The sequence below is a fragment of the Scyliorhinus canicula genome, chromosome 20, assembly GCF_902713615.1.
Source record: "Scyliorhinus canicula chromosome 20, sScyCan1.1, whole genome shotgun sequence".
Lineage (NCBI taxonomy): Eukaryota > Metazoa > Chordata > Chondrichthyes > Carcharhiniformes > Scyliorhinidae > Scyliorhinus > Scyliorhinus canicula.
Window position 1 is genome coordinate 40,136,794 of NC_052165.1, and position 20,191 is coordinate 40,156,984.

The window sequence follows — 20,191 nt, forward strand, 5'->3', positions numbered from 1 at the left end:
TTTTCTGTTGATTTAACAGGCGAAGTTACATAAAATATACAAACAAAAAGAGACTAGTGTTTATTGTCGTGGAAATCATAATAAAGACAAATTCCTCTAGGTTCGATTTAAGGAAATTTATTTACCCAAATATATTGTAAAGCCAGGGCACCGCACTCTGAGATTCGATTGAAGACAGCATGTTTTTATAATCTGAAGTAAACAGGCATGTTTATGTTAAATAGACCTTAGAAAGTACGTACAATGAAAGACGTAGTACGTATGTTCTTACCCTTGGCTAAAAACAACTCTAGTACACACTTTGTTATCTTTCGGAGGACAATGTGTTTTCATAATAAAGCCGAAACCAGAATATTTCAGCGGTATTTCATTTATGTTAATTTCCCTTCCACATTTATGCTATACACAGATAATATGCTGTATTGAATGAAATGGCAACCTGTATTTCAAATGGAATGCAAGTCACAGAAAACATTGCCTTCACTCTTGTTTAATGTTTCATATTATACAGAAATTAAATAAATGGACAACTTTATTAATGAAAGTTTACCTTGTTTTTAGGTCTTCTCGCGTCAGTGCCTTCTAACCCCAATGCAAGTGGAGGAGCTATGGGATATTTTCCAGGAGAGAGCACACATGGATTCAGCAGCATAACAGGTAGATGGCCCAGCTCAAAGGCGGTTGATGTTGTTTCCTGAGTGCGGAGGCAGTTGTGGAGGGGGATGTGGGGAAGCTCCAGTTTTACAAGTGAAGGCATATTATCATTTATAATACAGAACTTGAATATTGCTGAGAAGGCTTTTCATCTTGCACTTAACAGGACAATTTGCAAGAATACCAATATCAGGGCAAACAACACATTTATACTGTAAGAGAAGAGTGTTGATTGGTTGGCAAGTGGACTTGGATTGGTAGAAGTGTTGTGATGAAGAATGCACCAGTTGATAGTGAATAACTGTCTTGATATGTGCAAGACGAAAAGCTTTGACATTAAATGTGTATTTTTTCAGCAATACTCAAATGGAAGCATGTTCTTTTGGTTCCCCCTCCCATTGTGTAAACATGTATAATTTGTTGTCCAGAAAAGCAAATAGAATTACCTACTTGTATTTTTCAGTTGCTTTCCAATTACATGTCAAATTGGCTTATAATCACTAAGAAAATTATTTAAGAATAAAGAGGGAAGATAGTAATGTCACTGGACTTGTAGACTCCAGCTAATGATAATAAGTACAAATCCCACCACAACAACATTTAAATCTGGATTGGAGAGCTAACCCCGTAAACCAAAGAATCCCTACAGTGCAAAAGGCGGCCATTCAACTCCATACACTGACCCTCCGAAAAAACAATCTACATTAGGCCCACTCCCCTGTGCGTGGATCATGGCCAATCCACCTAACCTACATATCTGTGGACTGTGGGAAGAAAGCAGAGCACCTGGAAGAATCCCACGCAGATGCAGGGAAAATGTGAAAACTCCACCCAAGGCCAGAATCAAACCAGGGTCCCTGGCGTTGTGATGCAGCAGTGCTAACCACCGTGCTGCCCCAGTAATGGTGATCATGAAACTATCATTGATTATCATAAAGACCCAGCTATTCACTGATGTCCTTTTTAAGGAAGGAATTCTGTCATCCTTCCCTGGTCTGGCCTTCATGTGACTCCAGATGCACAGCAATGTGGTTGATTTTTAACTGCCCTCTGAAATGGGCCAGCAAGCCACTCAGTTCAAGGCCAATTAAAAAAAAAAATTCATTCTTTTTCCAACTAAGGGACAATTAACGTGGCAAATCCTGAACATCTTTTGGTTGTGGGGGTGAGACCCAAGTAGACAAGGGGAGAATGTGCAAACTCCACACGGACAGTGACCCAGGGCCGGGATCGAACCCGAGTCCTCAATGCCGTGAGGCAGCTAACCACTGCGCCACCGCCCCAGTTCAAGAGCAATTAGGAATGGGCAACAAATCATAGAATTTACAATGCAGAAGGAAGCCATTCGGCCCTTTGAGTCCTTGGAAAGAGCACCCCACTTAAGCCCACGCCTCTACCCGATCCCCTTTACCCCGTAACTCAGTAACGCCACCCAAATGTTGACTTTGCCAGCAATGCCCACATCCTGTAAAAGAATAAAGAATGCAACCTTTAGAACATGATTAATATTAAGTGAGGAGGACATGTCTTCAATATGTTTTCGCTAAACTAATAATGCATTTTAATGTTATTGTTGTTGAATTTATGGTAATTGGTTTGACTTTGCAATTTAGAATAAAATAGTGTTGGAAAAAAACAACTAACCTTAACACAATTAAACATCCTAAGGTGCTTCACAGATGCATTATAAAACCAAAATACAGAAGAAAATATCAAAGACGTATATTTTAGGAGTGTCCTAAAGAAGGAAAGTGATATAGAGAGGTATAGGGAGGGAACTACAGAGCTTGGGGCCTTGGCAACCAAAGGCCCAGCCACCAACAATGGAGTAATAACGTAGGCATTGGTAAGGGTTTCAGCAACAAGAGGAGGGAAGGAGATGAGCGATGGTACGTAGATGGAAATAGGTTAAAAACAAAAGTGAGAAAAGTAACGTGGAAGGGTTCTTAAATTGTTTTGCTAGTTATGCTGGGATAATGCAGATAATGGGGAGTCCAATCTAATTAACGAATAATGTGCAACTTCGTAGCTGTTTGAAATACATTTGGTCCATATTCTCATCTCTCCTTGTTACCTATCACTTCAGATATGTCCCATCCCAAATTTCTCCCTAAAATACCTTCCCGCCTTTTCTCCGATGTTGCATAAAACAATTCATTTGTTGTGATTTTGATCTTAATCTCTGATGCCCTTGTGTTCTCTTTTGAATTCATCACCCTCTTGTCTTCCCTAAGCCCTTACAAATAGGCTTGCATTGACACTGCAAAGAAGTACTGTGAAAATCCCCTAGTTACCGCACTCCAGCACCTGTTCGGGTGTATTGAGGGAGAATTCAGCATGTCCTATTCACCTAACAAGCACATCTTTTTGGACTTGTGGGAGGAAACCGGAGGAAGCACACGCAGACACGGGGAGAACGTGCAGACTCCACACAGGCAGTGACCCAAGCAGGGAATTGAACCCGGGTCTCTGGCGCTGTGAAGTAACAGTGTTAACCACTGTCATACCGTGCCGCCCATTGCTTAAGGTTATCCACAAGTTTATTTGTAACCTATTTGAAACTTTTTTTAAGGATTTACAAAAAGATAATAATTTAAAGAATCTATCTAAAAATATATCCAGTAAACTTTCTGTAGCTAGATCAATGTTTTTTTTAAAAATAATTTTTATTGGAACTTTTTGAAAAATATATATCAACAGAACAATAATAACAATAACAATGATAATAATAAACACCCCTCGGCACCCGTAACAACGCATATAACAAACCCCCCCCCCCACCCCCCCAAACCCAATAAACAACAAAATAAATTAACAATAAGCAAATGAACTTAAACACTATCCCCCTTTCCCCCCCTCCCCCACGGGTTGCTGCTGCTGCTGACCTAGTACCTTATCGTTGAGCCAGAAAGTCGAGGAAAGGCTGCCACCTCCTAAAGAACCCTTGTACCGACCCCCTCAGGGCGAATTTGACCCCCTCCAGCTGAATGAATCCCGCCATGTCATTAATCCAAGTCTCCACTCTCGGAGGTCTCGCATCTTTCCACTGTAGCAAGATCCTCCGCCGGGCTACTAGGGACGCAAGGCCAAAACATCGGCCTCTTTCGCCTCCTGCACTCCCGGCTCCACCCCAACCCCAAATATCGCGAGTTCCCAGCCTGGCTTGACCCTGGATCCCACCACCCTCGACACCATCCTCGCCACCCCCTTCCAGAACTCCTCCAGTGCCGGGCATGCCCAGAACATATGGGCATGGTTCGCTGGACTCCCCGAACACCTGACGCACCTATCTTCGCCCCCAAAGAACCTACTCATCATAGATCCGGACATGTGGGCCCGGTGCAGCATCTTGAACTGGATGAGACTAAGCCTCGCACATGAAGAGGAGGAGTTCACCCTCTCCAGGTCGTTCGCCCATGTCCCCTCCTCAATCTGCTCCCCAGCTCCACCTCCCACTTAGCCTTCAGCTCCTCTACCGACGCCTCCCCCACCTCCTGCATTACCTGGTAGATGCCAGACACCTTCCCATCCCCGACCCACATCCTCCGAAAGCACCCCATCACTTACCCCCCGCGGGGGCAGCAAAGCGAACCCCTCCACCTGCCGCCTAGCAAACGCCTTGACCTGAAGGTACCTGAACATATTCCCCGGGCAGAGCTCAAACTTCTCCTCCAGTTCACCAGGCTCGCGAACCTCCCGTCAATAAACAGGTCTCCCAACATCCTAATGCCCGCCCTGTGCCACCCCAGGAACCCCCCATCCATGTTCCCTGGGACAAACCGGTGGTTCCCCCGCAGCGGGGCCTCCACTGCTCCCAAAGTTTGAGGGTAGCCGCCACCACTGGGCTCGTAGTGTACCTCGTTGGAGGGAGAAGCAGCGGCGCCGATACCAGTGCCTTCAGGCTCGTGCCTCCACAGGACGCCATCTCCATCCGTTTCCATGCTGCCACCTCCCACCCATTACCCACTTACGTACCTTCGAGATGTTAGCCGCCCAATAGTACCCAGAGAGGTTGGGCAGCGCCATCCCCCCTCTATCCCTGCCCCGCTCCAAAAAGACCCTCATTACATTCGGAGTCGCGTGCGCCCAAAGAAATCCCAGAATGCTGCTGTTCACCCTCCTAAAAAAGGCCCTCGGAACGAAAATGGGGAGGCACTGAAACAAAAACAAAAACCTCGGGAGCACCGTCATTTAAACGGACTGTACTCTACCCGCCAATGACAACGGCAGCATGTCCCACCTTTTAAATTCCTCCTCCATCTGCTCCACCAACCTAGTAAAATTGAGCTTGTGCAGAGTCCCCCAGCTCCTAGCCACCTGAACCCCCAGGTACCTAAAACTCCTCACTGCCCTCTTTAGCGGGAGCCTACCAATCCCCTCCTCCTGATCTCCCGGGTGTATGACAAACAGCTCACTCTTGCCCAGGTTCAATTTATATCCCGAGAAACTCCCGAACTCAGCAAGGATCTCCATCACCTCCGGCATTCCTCCCACCGGGTCTGCTACATACAGCAGCAAGTCGTCTGCATACAGCGACACTCGGTGCTCCTCCCCACCTCGCACCAAACCCCTCCACGTCCTCGACTCCCTGAGAGCCATGGCAAGAGGCTCAATTGCCAACGCAAAAAGCAAGGGGGACAGGGGCACCCCTGCCTCGTCCCACGGTGGAGCCTGAAGTACTCGGACCTCCTCCCATTTGTCGCTACACTCGCTATCGGGGCCTCGCACAGCAACCTCACCCATTTAATAAATCCCACCCCAAACCCGAACCTCTCCAACACCTCCCACAAGTACCCCCACTCAACCCTGTCAAAGGCCTTCTCTGCATCCAATGCCACCACAATCTCCGTCTCTCCTTCTGCTGCCGGCATCATTATCACATTTAGCAGCCTTCGCACGTTAGTGTTCAGCTGCCTCCCCTTCACAAAACCTGTCTGATCTTCATGTACCACCCCCGGCACCCAGTACTCTATTCTAGTGGCCAAGATCTTCGCCAGCAACTTGGCGTCTACATTCAGCAGTGAAATCTGTCTGTATGATCCGCACTGCAAGGGGTCCTTATCACGCTTCAGGATCAGGGAGATTAGCGCCCGAGACAACGTCGGCGGTAGAACACCCTCCTCCCATGCCTCGTTAAAGGCCCTGACCAACAGGGGGCCCAGCAGGTCCGCGTATTTCTTATAAAATTCAACCGGGAACCCATCCGGCCCCGACTGCATGTGGCCAATCCCACTGACCAGCTCCTCCAACTCGATCGGCGCCCCCAGTCCCTCCACCTGCTCCTCCTGCACCCTTGGAAATTGGAGCCTGTCCAAAAAACACTCCATTCCCCCTCCCACCGCCGGCGGCTCCGACCGGTACAGTTCCCTATAAAAGTCCCTAATGGCCTCATTGACCTCTGCCCCCTGCCGCACCACATTCCCATCTCTATCCTTCACTCCACCAATCTCCCTAGCTGCGTCCCGCTTACGAAGCTGATGCGCCAGCATCCTGCTCGCCTTCTCTCCATACTCATAGACCGCTCCCTGCGCCTTCCTCCACTGTGTCTCTGTCTTTCTGGTGGTCAATAAATCCAACTTGGCCTGCAAGCTACGCCGCTCCCCCAGCAATCCCTCCTCCGGGGCCCCCGCATACCTCCTATCCACACTCAACAGCTCCTCCACCAGTCTCTCCCTCTCCCTCCTCTCCCCCTTCTCCCTATGGGCTCGGATGGAGATCAGCTCCCCCCTAATCACTGCCTTCAGAGCCTCCCACACCATCCCCACCTGGACCTCCCCAGTATCATTGACTTCGAGGTACCCCTCGATACAACCCCGAACCCTCCTACACACCTCCTCATCAGCCAACAACCCCACGTCCAGACACCAAAGTGGGCGCTGGTCCCGCACCTCCCCCATCTCCAGATCCACCCAATGCGGAGCATGGTCCAAAATTGCAATAGCCGAATACTCGGCCTCCTCCACCCTCGGGACCAGTCCCCTACTCGAAACAAAGAAATCAATGCGGGAATAAACCCTGTGCACATGGGAGAAAAAAGAGTACTCCCGAGCCCTCGGCCTACCGAACCTCCAGGGATCCACTCCTCCTATCTGGTCCATAAACTCCCTCAACACCTTGGCCGCCGCCGGCCTCCTGCCTGTCCTTGAATTAGAACAATCCAGTAGGGGATCCAGCACCGTATTGAAGTCCCCCCCATGATCAAGCCCCCCACCTCCAGGCCAGTAATGCGGCCCAACATACGCCTCATGAAACCAGCATCATCCCAATTTGGGGTGTACACATTAACCAACACCACCCTCTCCCCCTGCAGCTTACCGCTCACCATCACATATCTGCCGCCACTATCAGCCACAACCTCAGACGCCTCAAACGCCATCCTCTTCCCCACCAGGATCGCCACCCCCCGGTTCTTCGAGTTGAGCCCTGAGTGGAAAACCTGCCCCACCCACCCCTTCCTCAGACGGACCTGGTCCGCCACCTTCAGGTGGGTCTCCTGGAGCATGGCCATGTCCGCCTTCAGCCCCTTCAGATGCGAAAACACCCGGGCCCGCTTAACCGGCCCATTCAACCCCCTCACGTTCCACGTAATCAGCCGGATCAGGGGGCACCCCGCCCCCCTCCCCCGTCGACTAGCCATAGTCCATCGACTGCTCGCCCCTGGCCAGCACCCATTCGGCCCGTTTCCCACGGCGATAGAACCTCACCCCGACCCCCCCAACCCGCACCAACTCCTCCCTGGTCAATCCAGCAGCAACCTGGTATCCCCCCCCCCCCCTCCCCCCCCCCCCCCCCAAGGTTAGGACCCCTCCTGGCCGCGACTCTCCCTCCACTGTACTCCCGTGAGCGAACTGACTTCTGCTGACCCCAGCAGCTCCCGCTCTAACTCCGACCCCTCCCGATATGAGGTCCCCTCTTCTCCCCTGCATCAGCTCCTTGGCACCGCTTCAGCGCGGGAAACCCGGTCTAATAACCATGCCCCTCGCCACCAGCTCCACCCCCTCGTCCCGCAGTGCGGGAAACCAGAGAAAAGCCCGCGCTTTCACACTGCCCCACCCCACCAACACAGCTCCCAAACAGCAGTCCCAACCCAACCACCAACTCCGTACTAACAAAGACACAGATCAACCACAAACCCCAGTATCCCCCTTAGAACACAAAACCATAACCCACATCGTCCGAAAGCGAGAGAAAAAACAGAAACAAACAGAATAACCCGCTACAGCATAAACAATGATACAGAAATAGAAAAACTCCCACAGCCCCCAATCTCTAGTTCGAATCCAACTTTTCAGCCTGCACAAAGGCCCACGCTTCCTCCGGGGCTCAAAGTAGTGATGCCGGTCCTTGTAGGTGACCCACAGGCGCGCAGGCGGCAACATGCCGAACTTCACCTGCTTTCCATGGAGCACCGCCTTCGTCCGGTTAAACCCGGCTCTCCGCTTGGCCACCTCCGCACTCCAGTCCTGGTAGACACGCACTACTGAATTCTCCCACTTACTACTCCTCACCTTCTTGGCCCATCGGAGAACACACTCCCGGTCACTGAACCGATGGAACCGCACCAGCACCGCCCGCAGGGGTTCATTCGCCTTAGGCCGCCTGGCCAGTACGCTGTGGGCCCCCTCCAGCTCCAGGGGCAGATGGAAGGATCCTGCCCCCACCAGCGAGGTCAACATCACAGCCACATAGGCCGGCAGGTCCGACCCCTCCAGCCCCTCCTCGATGCCCGGGACTAGATCAATGTTTTCTGGTGTAGGCTCATTTAAATATGCACTCGCCCAATAAATCTGGTGTCCGGGATTCACCCGACCTCGCCAGTGAGATGTCAACTGGGTATCATTTGGTACGGGTTCACAAAGTCGTGAACCAGTGGTGATGGCCCCTTTGGAGGTCCTGGAAAGATCGGGGCTGCCTTTAAAAATGGTGCTCCAATCCACAAGTCCTCCTGCACTGGTAAAGAGTGGCCTCATTGTGTTCCTCCCTGAGGCCCAAAAAAAATCAAGTGTCGTTGAATAGAGTGGTCTTTCTCAGTGCTGCAGGCGCTAAGGAACACCCTGCTAAACGTGCTGTTAAGTAGACGTTAATATTGCGCCCTATGCCTAAGTCCTGGGTAGCTACACAACTGACGGCCCCAGCTTCGACTCCTGTATCCCGAGTCTCTTCTCCCACAATCTGACCCTGCCATCCTACCCAGCTGGTGTCCATTTCACTCACACACATTCATTAACACAATGAAAAGCTTTTTAAATGTCTCAGGGGTTTTCACGTTAGTGATACGAAAATTTATCAAAATATGATGGCTAGAGAAAGGGGGCTGTCCCTTATGATTCTGCCTAAAGAAGGATTCCCAGAACAGGTATGCTCTGCACTTCTGAAAGGGCCTCGTTTGGAAGTCCATGCTAGAAATGCAGAGTTCTAGTACTATGTTAAAAAGAAAAGGCGCAAGTGGCATTCCAACGGTGGTTGCCATTGCTCTGAAAATCCGGCTTAGCGTAATGTAAACTAAAATAATACACTGTGCATCAGCTGATCAGTCTTCAGGTTGCTTCACAAATAAACATGAACAAGGGCACAGTATCTGTGATATACATAGGGAGATTTGAAGCTTGTTAGTGTTTATTTGATAAAAGTACAAGCAAGATAACGTAGCCAGTGGATCCAAAGAAAAGGAATTCATGGAATGCTTACAAGATGGCATTTTGGAACAGCTTGTCATGGAGCCCACAAGGGAGCAGGCTATTCTGGACCTAGTGCTATGTAATGAACCAGACTTTATAAAAGATCTTAAAGTAAGGGAACACTTAGGAAGCAGTGATCATAATATGGTTGAGTTCAGTCTGCAGTTTGAAAGAGAGAAGGCAAAATCGGATGTAATGGTGTTACAGTTAAATAAAGGTAATTATGAGGGCATGAGAGAGGAACTGGCAAAAATCGACTGGAAGCAGACCCTAGTGGGGAATGTGGTGATCACAAGTTAACTAGATGCAATACAACTGAGCAAACACTAGAGGGGGCACGGGAGAGCCATATAAATAGACGGGGACAGGAAGTGAGGACACACTTCACAGAGGGCAGAACTTGGGGCAGGACACATACACCCACACCAGCTAGGAACACTGAAGGTAACCTTAGGAAACAGCTCTGAAGAGAGAACGAACTCACAATAAAGCATCTTCTCCACATTTGAGACTACGAGCTTTATTAAGACACGAGTAACAACACATGGTACCCAGGAGTGGCTTCAGACGCTTACTACAGGACAACTCAGTGGCAGATACAGAAAGCTCAAAATGGCATGGAAATCTCCTACTGGACATTTGACTTGGGAAGACATCGCTAATTCGAGGATGTGGCTTGGACACCCAGAGCAGCTAGACCTGACCGGCAATGTAAGAGGTGTCTGGAAAAGGTTTAAACAAATGTTTGATTTGGATCTCGTAGCTAATGAGGTACAAGAAGCCTCCGACAACATTAAAATAGCAATTCTCACCGCAGGGCCTGTAAATAGGAAAGTGTATAATGGATTTAAATACTCAAAAGATGAAGACAGAAACAGCTTACAAACGTTACTAAACAAATTTGAAGAGTACTGTGAGAAATTTGAACAGCAAGACATGCTCAGAGTCCTAACTGCACAGAGACTGAGTGATGCAAAACTTAAAAAATCACGAAAAGAGCAAAAAATCACGAATGAAAAGTACAGATCAAAAAGAAGAAATGACAAGAATTTCTCACAAAGCCAAAACGCTGAAACCCTGTCCAAATCGGGAAGAGAAAATTACTTACGAGTTTTGGAGAGAGAGTCCTGGTGAGAAAGAAAAATCCCTGAAATCCGCGAAAAACGCCAAAAAATGGCGTTGGAGCACATTTTGCAGTCTCCGGTAAGCAAAGAACTACAAATGGCGTCTGCGCATGCGCCGGAACCGGAAGCCGCGCATGCGCAGTTTAAAAAAGATCGCGGTGCCGATCGTGATGCCGCGCATGCGCAGTCAAAAAAGTCTTGGTCGCGGATCGTCATGCGCATGCGCAAGCCGCGCATGCGCAATGGACACAGAACCGCACAGGGGAGGAAAGCCGATTTGCGCATGCGCAATTCATTCCTACGCGTGACGTCATGACGTCTGAGCATCCCGACCACGCCCACTTAAAAGGGAAATGCCCAAAAATTGAAATTAAGGCACTTAAAGTGGTAAACACAAATTTTCTTGCCTCAGAACACAGAAAAACGCCTGAACTTACACCAACAGTTAAAAACAACTTGCACAACACCCTGAAAAAAGCAGTCTGCACCACCCAAAGTGAAGAGAACAAAAAGAATTCCGAAACAACAAAAGATGATTTGTTTTTCGAAGAATACTACTCAGACACAGCTGAGTCAGTCGGATATGCTTCTCACAGCATCAGCGACACGGTCGCAAAGTTCAACACGAATCAACTCGTGGTAGAAGAAGCCAACGAAGATGAAATGGGTATCAAAGAATACTACTCAGACATGGAGGAGTTATTTGGACATGCTGATCACAGCATCAGCGACACCGTTGCAAAGCTCAACACGACTCTACTCATGGTAGATGAATCCAACACCATGATGCCATGGCAGCTCGTCGATACATTGGATGACAGCAATACCCTAGACGAAGACGACGCCACACAGAGAGCAGAGGAAGACTCCACAGAGCGAGCGATGACAGGCTCCACAGTGCGAGAAATGAAAGACTCCAAAAGGGATGCAAGCAAACACTCCCTGGCGAACACCATGCATGCGCAAGACCATGAAGGTCAACCTGCCATATCTGAGCAACCACAAGCAGACTATGAAAGTCTAACAAGCTCACATGAACAAGAAGAAGACAATGCACCTCTACCCACTGCATGCGAAGACAGTGACAAGGTGATCACACTCGACGTACAGGATCACAGCGAGACTGACAGTTCTCAGCTTGTCTGTACCGAAGCACAGAGCGAAAACAGTAACAAGGTGATCGCACTCGACGTACAGGATCACAGCGAGACTGACAGTTCTCAGCTTGTCTGTACAGAAGCACAGAGTCGGGCCACCCAACAGTCCAGAGCGACGATGCCGAAAGAAACCATGCAGATTCTGACTCCAGAAGAGGAGCACCTGGAGTCCAGAGAGACCAAGCCAGAAGAAACCATGCAGATTTTGACTCCAGAAGAGGAGCACCTGGAGTCCAGTGAGACAACATCAACGGAAATCATGAAGATTTCAACTCCAGAAGCGGAGCACCAAGAGTCCGGAGACACCACGTCAACTGAAAACATGCAGATTTGGACTCCAGAAGAGGAGCGCCAGGAGTCCACAGACATCACGTCAATTGTAATCATGGAGGTTTTGACTCAAGAAGAGGAGCGCCAAGAATCCAGAGACACCGCGTCAAACGAAATCGAGAAGAATTTGACTCCGGAAGAGGAGCACCAAGAAAGCAAAGATGAGGAATCCAATTCTCCACAAATGATTGAGGTCACCTGCACCGATGCAACATCAGATCATTCGCACCACTCTCGAGACGAAATGCTCAATGACTCAAATTATCCACTCGGGACACGAATAGAGTATAACAAGAAAAACAAAAGTCAAAAGAAGCACAGCAGAAACGGGACAAACAACAGCAAGAACAAAAGCAACATGAAGCGCGACAAGACCAACAACAATAGCAAGAAGCACAGCAGAAACGAGAACGACAACAGAAAGAACAAAAGCAACATGAAGCGCGACAAGAAAAACAACAAAATCAGGAACAAAGATAGCGACAACACCAAAGACGGAAACGACAAAAACAGCAACACGAACGGCAACGAAAACAACAAAGTCAGGAACAACGACAGTGCCAACACCAAAGACAGAAACGACAAAAACAGCAACAAGTACGGCAACGAAAACAACAAAAACAGGAACGACAGAAACAACAGCAATGAAACAACGACTTGTACACAATGGTGCTACTCGGCACATGAAGGACAATGCCACAGCACACTGCAAAACGATGACAAGACTACAAACATGTCATGGGATGACAACGAATCGCACAAACTCACGTCTGCTCCAGAACGAGCAAGCACACCAGCATCCAAGGCGGATGAGACAATAAATCAACACCACAAGCACAGAAAAAAGTCCATGCCAGTCAACATCAGTGAGGTGACCATGCAAACACCTCGGGATGATGCATTGGGTACTTAAAATAACAAGGAACACCAACAACAGTCACAGCGGACTTGCAATATCAATATCACCACGTCATCAACAACAAAAAAAGAAAAAAAAAGCTCTGAACAAATTCATCAAGTTTGGACTCATAAATGTTTTTATTAAGATTGGACATATAACTACATTGGCTTTGTACAATATGCAATAGCACCATCACCTGTATAGATACGCATATCATAAGTAACTGTTTTCTATAATTTTCTTTAATGATGTACAACAAATATGTAAAGAGAAAAAGGGGGATGTGGTGATCGTAGATTTACTAGATACAAAACAACTGAGCAAACACCAGAGGGAGAGCTATAAATACACCGGGACAGGTTGTACAATTTTCTTTAACGCTGTACAGAAAATATGTAAAGAGAAAAAGGGGGATGTGGTGATCACAAGTTAACTAGATGCAATACAACTGAGCAAACACTAGAGGGGGCACGGGAGAGCCATATAAATAGACGGGGACAGGAAGTGAGGACACACTTCACAGAGGGCAGAACTTGGGGCAGGACACATACACCCACACCAGCTAGGAACACTGAAGGTAACCTTAGGAAACAGCTCTGAAGAGAGAACAAACTTACAATAAAGCATCTTCTCCACATTTGAGACTACGAGCTTTATTAAGACACGAGTAACAACACAGGGAAGACAGCAGAGCAAAAATGGCAGGAGTTTGTATGCATAATTGAGGACACTGTACAGAGGTTCATCCCCAAGAAAAGAAAGATTATCCGGGGAGGGATTAGACAGCCATGGCTGACAAAGGAGGTCAGGAAATGTATCAAAGAAAAAGAGATCCTATAAAGTGGCCAAAAGCACTGGGAAATCAGAAGATTGGGAAGGCTACAAAAACAAACAGAGGTTAACAAAGAGACAAATAAGGAAGGAGAGGATCAAATATGAAGGCAGGCTAGCCAGTAATATACGAAATGATAGTAAAAGTTTCTTTCAATACATAAGAAACAAACGACAGGCCAAAGTAGACATTGGGCCAATTCAAACTGATTCCGGAAGGCTAGTGATGGGAGACGAGGAAATGGCTGGAGAACTTAATAAGTACTTTGCGTCTGTCTTCACAGTGGAAGACATGAGTAATATCCCAAAAATTATAGAGGGTCAGGGGGCTGAGTTGAGTATGGTTGCCATTACAAAAGAGATGGTGCTAAAAAAGCTAAAAGGTCTTAAAATTGACAAATCTCCTGGCCCCGATGGGCTACACCCTAGAGTTCTGAAGGAGGTGGCTGAAGAAATAGCGGAAGCGTTGGTTGAGATCTTTCAAAAATCACTGGAGTCAGGGAAAGTCCCGAACGATTGGAAGATCGCTGTTGTAACCCCCTTATTCAAGAAAGGATCAAGACAAAAGATGGAAAATTATAGGCCAATTAGCCTAACCTCGGTTGTTGGTAAAATTCTAGAATCGATCGTTAAGGATGAGATTTCTAAATTCTTGGAAGAGCAGGGTCGGATTAGAACAAGTCAACATGGATTTAATAAGGGGAGGTCGTGCCTGACGAACCTGTTAGAATTCTTTGAGGAGGTGACAAGTAGGTTAGACCAGGGAAACCCAGTGGATGTGGTCTATCTGGATTTCCAAAAGGCCTTTGATAAGGTGCCACACAGGAGGCTGCTGAGTAAGGTGAGGGCCCATGGTGTTCAAGGTGAGCTACTGGCATGGGTTGAGGATTGGCTGTCTGACGGAAGGCAGAGAGTTGGGATAAAAGGTTCTTTTTCGGAATGGCAGCCGGTGACCAGCGGTGTCCCACAGGGTTCAGTGTTGGGGCCGCAGCTGTTCACCATATATATTAATGATCTGGATGAAGGGACTGGGGGCATTCTAGCGAAGTTTGCCGATGATACAAAGTTAGGTGGTCAGGCAGGTAGTGCTGAGGAAGTGGGGAGGCTGCAGAAGGATCTAGACCAGGGGTGGGCAAACTTTTCCGTGCAAGGGCCACATTCAGAAATTCACAATTTTAAAGGGCCGCATAGTATATTAAGTAAAATAATTACTTCACCCGGTTATGATTCTGGGCGCCTCATATAGAACATAGAACAGTACAGCACAGAACAGGCCCTTCGGCCCTCGACGTTGTGCCGAGCAATGATCACCCTACTCAAGTCAACGTATCCACCCTATACCAGTAAGTAACCCAACAGCCCGCCCCCCATTAACCTTAAAAAAATAATTGAAAATTTAAAAAAAAAATTAAAAAAAATTTTTAAATGTTTTTTTAATGACTTGGTGGGCCGCATAAAAACCTTTGGCGGGCCGCATGCGGCCCGCGGGCCGTAGTTTGCCCACCCCTGATCTAGACAGTTTGGGAAAGTGGTGCAGGAAATGGCTGATGCAATTCAACGTGAGAAAATGTGAGGTCTTGCACTTTGGAAAAAAGAATCCAAGCATAGACTACTTTCTAAACGGTGAGAAAATTCATAATGCCAAAGTACAAAGGGATCTGGGAGTGCTAGTCGAGGATTCCCTAAAGGTAAACATGCAGGTTGAATCTGTGATTAAGAAAGCGAATGCAATGTTGTCATTTATCTCAAGAGGGTTGGAATATAAAAGCAGCAATGTGCTACTGAGCCTTTATAAGGCTCTGGTTAGGCCCCATTTGGAGTACTGTGTCCAGTTTTGGGCCCCACATCTCAGGAAGGACATACTGGCACTGGAGCGTGTCCAGCGGAGATTCACACGGATGATCCCTGGAATGGCGGGTCTAACATATGATGAACGGCTGAGGATCCTGGGATTGTATTCATTGGAGTTTAGAAGGTTAAGGGGAGATCTAATAGAAACTTACAAGATAATACATGGCTTAGAAAGGGTGGACGCAAAGAAACTGTTTCCGTTAGGCGAGGGCAGCAGGGTAGCATGGTGGTTAGCATAAATGCTTCACAGCTCCAGGGTCCCAGGTTCGATTCCCGGCTGGGTCACTGTCTGTGTGGAGTCTGCACGTCCTCCCCCTGTGTGCGTGGGTTTCCTCCGGGTGCTCCGGTTTCCTCCCACAGTCCAAAGATGTGTGGGTTAGGTGGATTGGCCATGCTACATTGCCCGTAGTGTCCTAATAAAAGTAAGGTTAAGGGGGAGGTTGTTGGGTTACGGGTATAGGGTGGATACGTGGGTTTGAGTGGGGTGATCATGGCTCGGCACAACATTGAGGGCCGAAGGGCCTGTTCTGTGCTGTACTGTTCTATGCTCTATGAGACAAGGACCCGTGGGCACAGCCTTAGAATTAGAGGGGGTAAATTCAGAACAGAAATGCGGAGACATTTCTTCAGCCAGAGAGTGGTGGGCCTGTGGAATTCATTGCCGCGGAGTGCAGTGGAGGCCGGGACGCTAAATGGCTTCAGGGCAGAGATAGATAAATTCTTGATGTCGCGAGGAATTAAGGGCTAGGGTGAGAATGCAGGTAGGTGGAGTTGAAATGCCCATCAGCCATGATTGAATGGCGGAGTGGACTCGATGGGCTGAATGGCCTTACTTCCACTCCTATGCCTTATGGTCTTATGGTCTTAAGATACTGAAGAGATATTCTATACATTTAAAATAAGCTTGATTTTAACATGAGTTACTGTGAGTTTTGTATTTCAGGAAGGAGTTGCTTGGGCAACAGCCCAAGCTCTGGAAAACAGCCCAGTGCATGGAAAGAAATGCCAGGATTAGGGCCTAAAGTTCAGAGGCAGAGCATTGAATAGGTAAGGACATACAGACAGGCACAATACGAGTCCTTTCGGATACATGCATGGACATTACGACAAGAGATAGGCTGTTGGCTTCCACGCCAACACATGACCTTTAATCATACTTATCCAGCCTGTTCCCATATTTGGTACAAAGTCAAGGAGAGCAGTGAAAATGGAATGCACTTTTGGATCTGCATTTATTGAAATTGACTACAGCTAATAAGTTTTTAAAAAGTCGAAATATGTTATGTTGGAAAGAATTAAAGTGTTGGATTTAATATTTTAGAAATTATTTTCAGATATCTTACAGAACAAAGCCAATAGTTGGCCACAGCACACTGCTAAATTCCACCTTTTTCTTTTCCAGCGCATTTGAACGAAGGGGGAAAATAAAAGGATACCGTCAGAAGAATTACAATTAGGAAAGATTCCAGTGCAGATTGAACAACCTCAACGTTCATTTTTTAGAAAATGATTGATCTGATTCATGGAGAGGAAAGAATGAGAAATGCATTTTGTAAATGTTTGTGAGCAGCGCCGGCTCTAGGGTTGCTGGCGCCCCGGGCAAGCTGAACTTCGGCGCCCTTGGGGGGGGCGGGGCCGGGGCCGGGGGGGGGGGGGGGCCGGGGCCGGGGGGGGGGCGGGGCTGGGGCCGAGGGGGGGGGGGGCGAGCGGGGGGGCGGGGCGGGGGCGGGGCCGAGGGGGGCGGGGGCGGGGCCGGGGCCGAGGGGGGGGGGGGCGCGGGGGGGGGGGGGGGGGGGGAGGGAGGGGGGAGGGAGGGGGGCGAGGCCGAGGAGGGGCGGGGGGGCGAGGCCGAGGAGGGGCGGGGGTGGCGGACCCGAGGGGGGTCATCCAAATAATCTGCTATTGTGGGGGGAGAAAACAGCAAACTACCCTTCTTTGAACCATCTAGTTCTAACCCTGTTTCACAGGTATGGAAATTCCAGGATTCCAGATGATGGTCCCACTCCCAGACCAGAGAATACATAGACAGGAGTTGACACTGAATGTTTCACTGTCTTTCACGTATAAATTATAACAACCAACTCTTGGACTAAGATCTCACAGGTTGTTCCCCTGGCAATGAAGGAAATTACTGAGAGTAAATAACTGCAAATGGAAATAGTCAACTCCCACCATTCACGGGAATTCCACTCCCACTAGATCTCAAGGTTAAATTGCAAATGGTGAACACAGTTTATAATGGGACGGAATTGAAAAGGCTCAAGGCAAAGTAAGCACAGGGTGGAGAAGCACGCAGTCAAGGGTAAGAGCAAATACCTTCAGATGGGAGGGGGGTGGGAAGAGAGATGTGAAAGAGAGAATAAACAGGACTTCTTTCCTCAGTGAACTGGGTCGTGCACAAATCCAAGAGACAACCAATGTGGTTTGAATTAGCACAAAACCATTGCAGTTAATTGTTCCCTGTTGCATTCTCCATGTCGTCACATTCTCACAATCCTGTTGTTCTACGGTCTATCATTCCTGTTTACGAACCACCATGTGATTCCTCCGCACTCCATCATTCACTGATCTGATCATCGTAGCAGTGAAAAGGAGACAAATATTGACAGGATAAATTAGGTTACTTTCTTTTACTTCATGCCTGCAACTGCCTGACTCCAGGAAATATCCACAGTACACATCAAAATGTTATTATTACTGCATGCTTTCGGCACATTTAATGTGGGTTACACATTATCTGACCTCACTGGCTCCATCCTCCCCGGTTACACACTGTCTGATCTCACTGGCTCCATCCTCCCCGGGTTACACACTGTCTGATCTCACCGGCTCCAACCCCGCGGACCCAAAGGGGGGGGCGGACCCGAGGGCGGGGCGGGGGGGGCGGACCCGAGGGCGGGGCGGGGGGCAGACCCGAGGGCGGGGCGGGGGGGGACTGAGGGGGGGGGGGTGGACCGAGCCGGGGGGCCGCCCTGGGGGCGGGCGGCCACCGCGCATGCGCTGGTTGGCACCGGCCCAACTGCGCATGCGCGGGACCCGAGTCTCTGGCGCCCCCGAGCACATAGCGCCCCGGGCGACAGCCCGAGTTGCCGGTGAGAAATGTTTGCACAAGTTCAGGAAAGATTATGTTGAAAGTTTGGAGTGAAAGGTCATTAAAATCTCCTGTAAATAATTAATTTGAATTTCCCAAGTTAAATCCTGTAAATTATTGATACCCTGTTTAGTTTTAGACATCTATTTTTATAATATTCCATCCACATACAAAATTTAATGCTAAACATTTAAATATTATAAATAAAAAATGCAGATGCTGCGCGTTGTGTATCTGGTTGTGCCATCATTATTTGGGCATCTGCCTTTGTCCCTTTCACACCTCATAGTTCCTCCTTCCTGCCTCCTTTTCAATCAGACCCAAGTGTAAGCTTGGACCAAAATATAAGTAAAAATAATATGTGGACCCGAGACTTCCGGTAGCGGCCATGGTGTGAGCGGTCGCACTTTTGGTGGTTCGCACTCGTGGTGGATGTTTTGGACCTTTTCCCCGGTTAACAGCGGAACCGAGTGATTGTAAAATATGCAGGAAGGGTGGAAGAAGAGAGTATCCCACTAGTGTATGGATTCATGGACCAGAACTGGTCACAAAAAGAGGGAACAATTATTGAAAGCTTGTGTGGAGCCTGCGACACGGGAAGATGATGGAGGGTCAGGGTCCGAGCCTGCCTGCTCAGTGGTCGACGGATCAGCTAGTGAGCTTCCTCCATGAGAAATTTTCCCAGCAGAGGAAGAAGAACTAGCAGGACTAGACTTTAAAATGAGGGGGGGTGGCGATTCTGATTAACATGCGGGTGTTGTTTAAAGTGAGTATGATAGTGGCGGACTCGGGGGCAGATACGTTATGGTGAGTGGGAAGTTGAAGGGGATGCCGGTGGTGCTGGTGAACATTTATGCACCAAACTGGGATGACGTACAGTTCATGAGGCGGATATTGGGGAAGATCCCTGATCTGGACGAGCATCGGCTGATTATGGGGGGGGGGGGGGGGGGGGAGAAATTAATACGGTCCAAGGCTGATTCGGTCATGTTCGAGAACAGTGAGAGTGTCAGCGGCTGCAAAGGAACTAAAGGGGTTATGGAACAGGTGGGGGGTGGATCCGTCAAGGTTTGGTTGTCCGAGAGCGAAAGATTGCTTTTTTTCCCCCTATGTACACAAAGTGTACTTCAGAATTGCCAACACCCACACTGGAGGTTAGATGTAGAGCTATTAACTGAGGAGGAGGTGTGTGTACGGGTGAGGGAGGCCATTCAGAGGTATGTGGAGATGAACGATACGGGGGAGGTTTCGGCAGCTACGGTATGGGAGGAGTTGAAGGCAGTGGTGAAGGTAGTTTATCGCGATATGGCCACACTGGGAGAAGGCGGAGCAGACGGAGATGGATTCGTTAATGAGGGAGATTCTCCAGGTAGACCAGAGGTACTCGGGAGGCCCCGGAGGTGGGGTTGTTGAACAAAGAAAAGTACAGCGCAGGAACAGGCCCTTCGGCCCTCTAAGCATGCGCTCACCATGCTGCCCGTCTAAACTAAAATCTTCTACACTTCCGTGGTCCGTATCCCTCTGTTCCCATCCTATTCATATTTGTCGATGCCCCTTAAATGTCACTATCGCCC

General features: G+C 48.5%; 1 protein-coding gene across 2 annotated transcripts in view; it reads left to right on the forward strand.

Annotated features, from left to right (window-relative positions):
• cry1b (cryptochrome circadian regulator 1b) overlaps positions 1 to 18,848 on the forward strand; it is a 56,740-nt gene extending 37,892 nt beyond the window's left edge. For both annotated transcript variants that reach the window (XM_038780690.1, XM_038780691.1), the window contains exons 10-13: positions 562 to 657; positions 16,470 to 16,573; positions 16,929 to 17,088; positions 18,619 to 18,848. In XM_038780690.1, the coding sequence (XP_038636618.1) occupies positions 562 to 657; positions 16,470 to 16,573 (200 nt within the window). In that variant the 3' untranslated portion in view covers positions 16,929 to 17,088; positions 18,619 to 18,848. The remainder of the gene's footprint in view (positions 1 to 561; positions 658 to 16,469; positions 16,574 to 16,928; positions 17,089 to 18,618) is intronic.
• Positions 18,849 to 20,191: the final 1,343 nt, after the last annotated feature.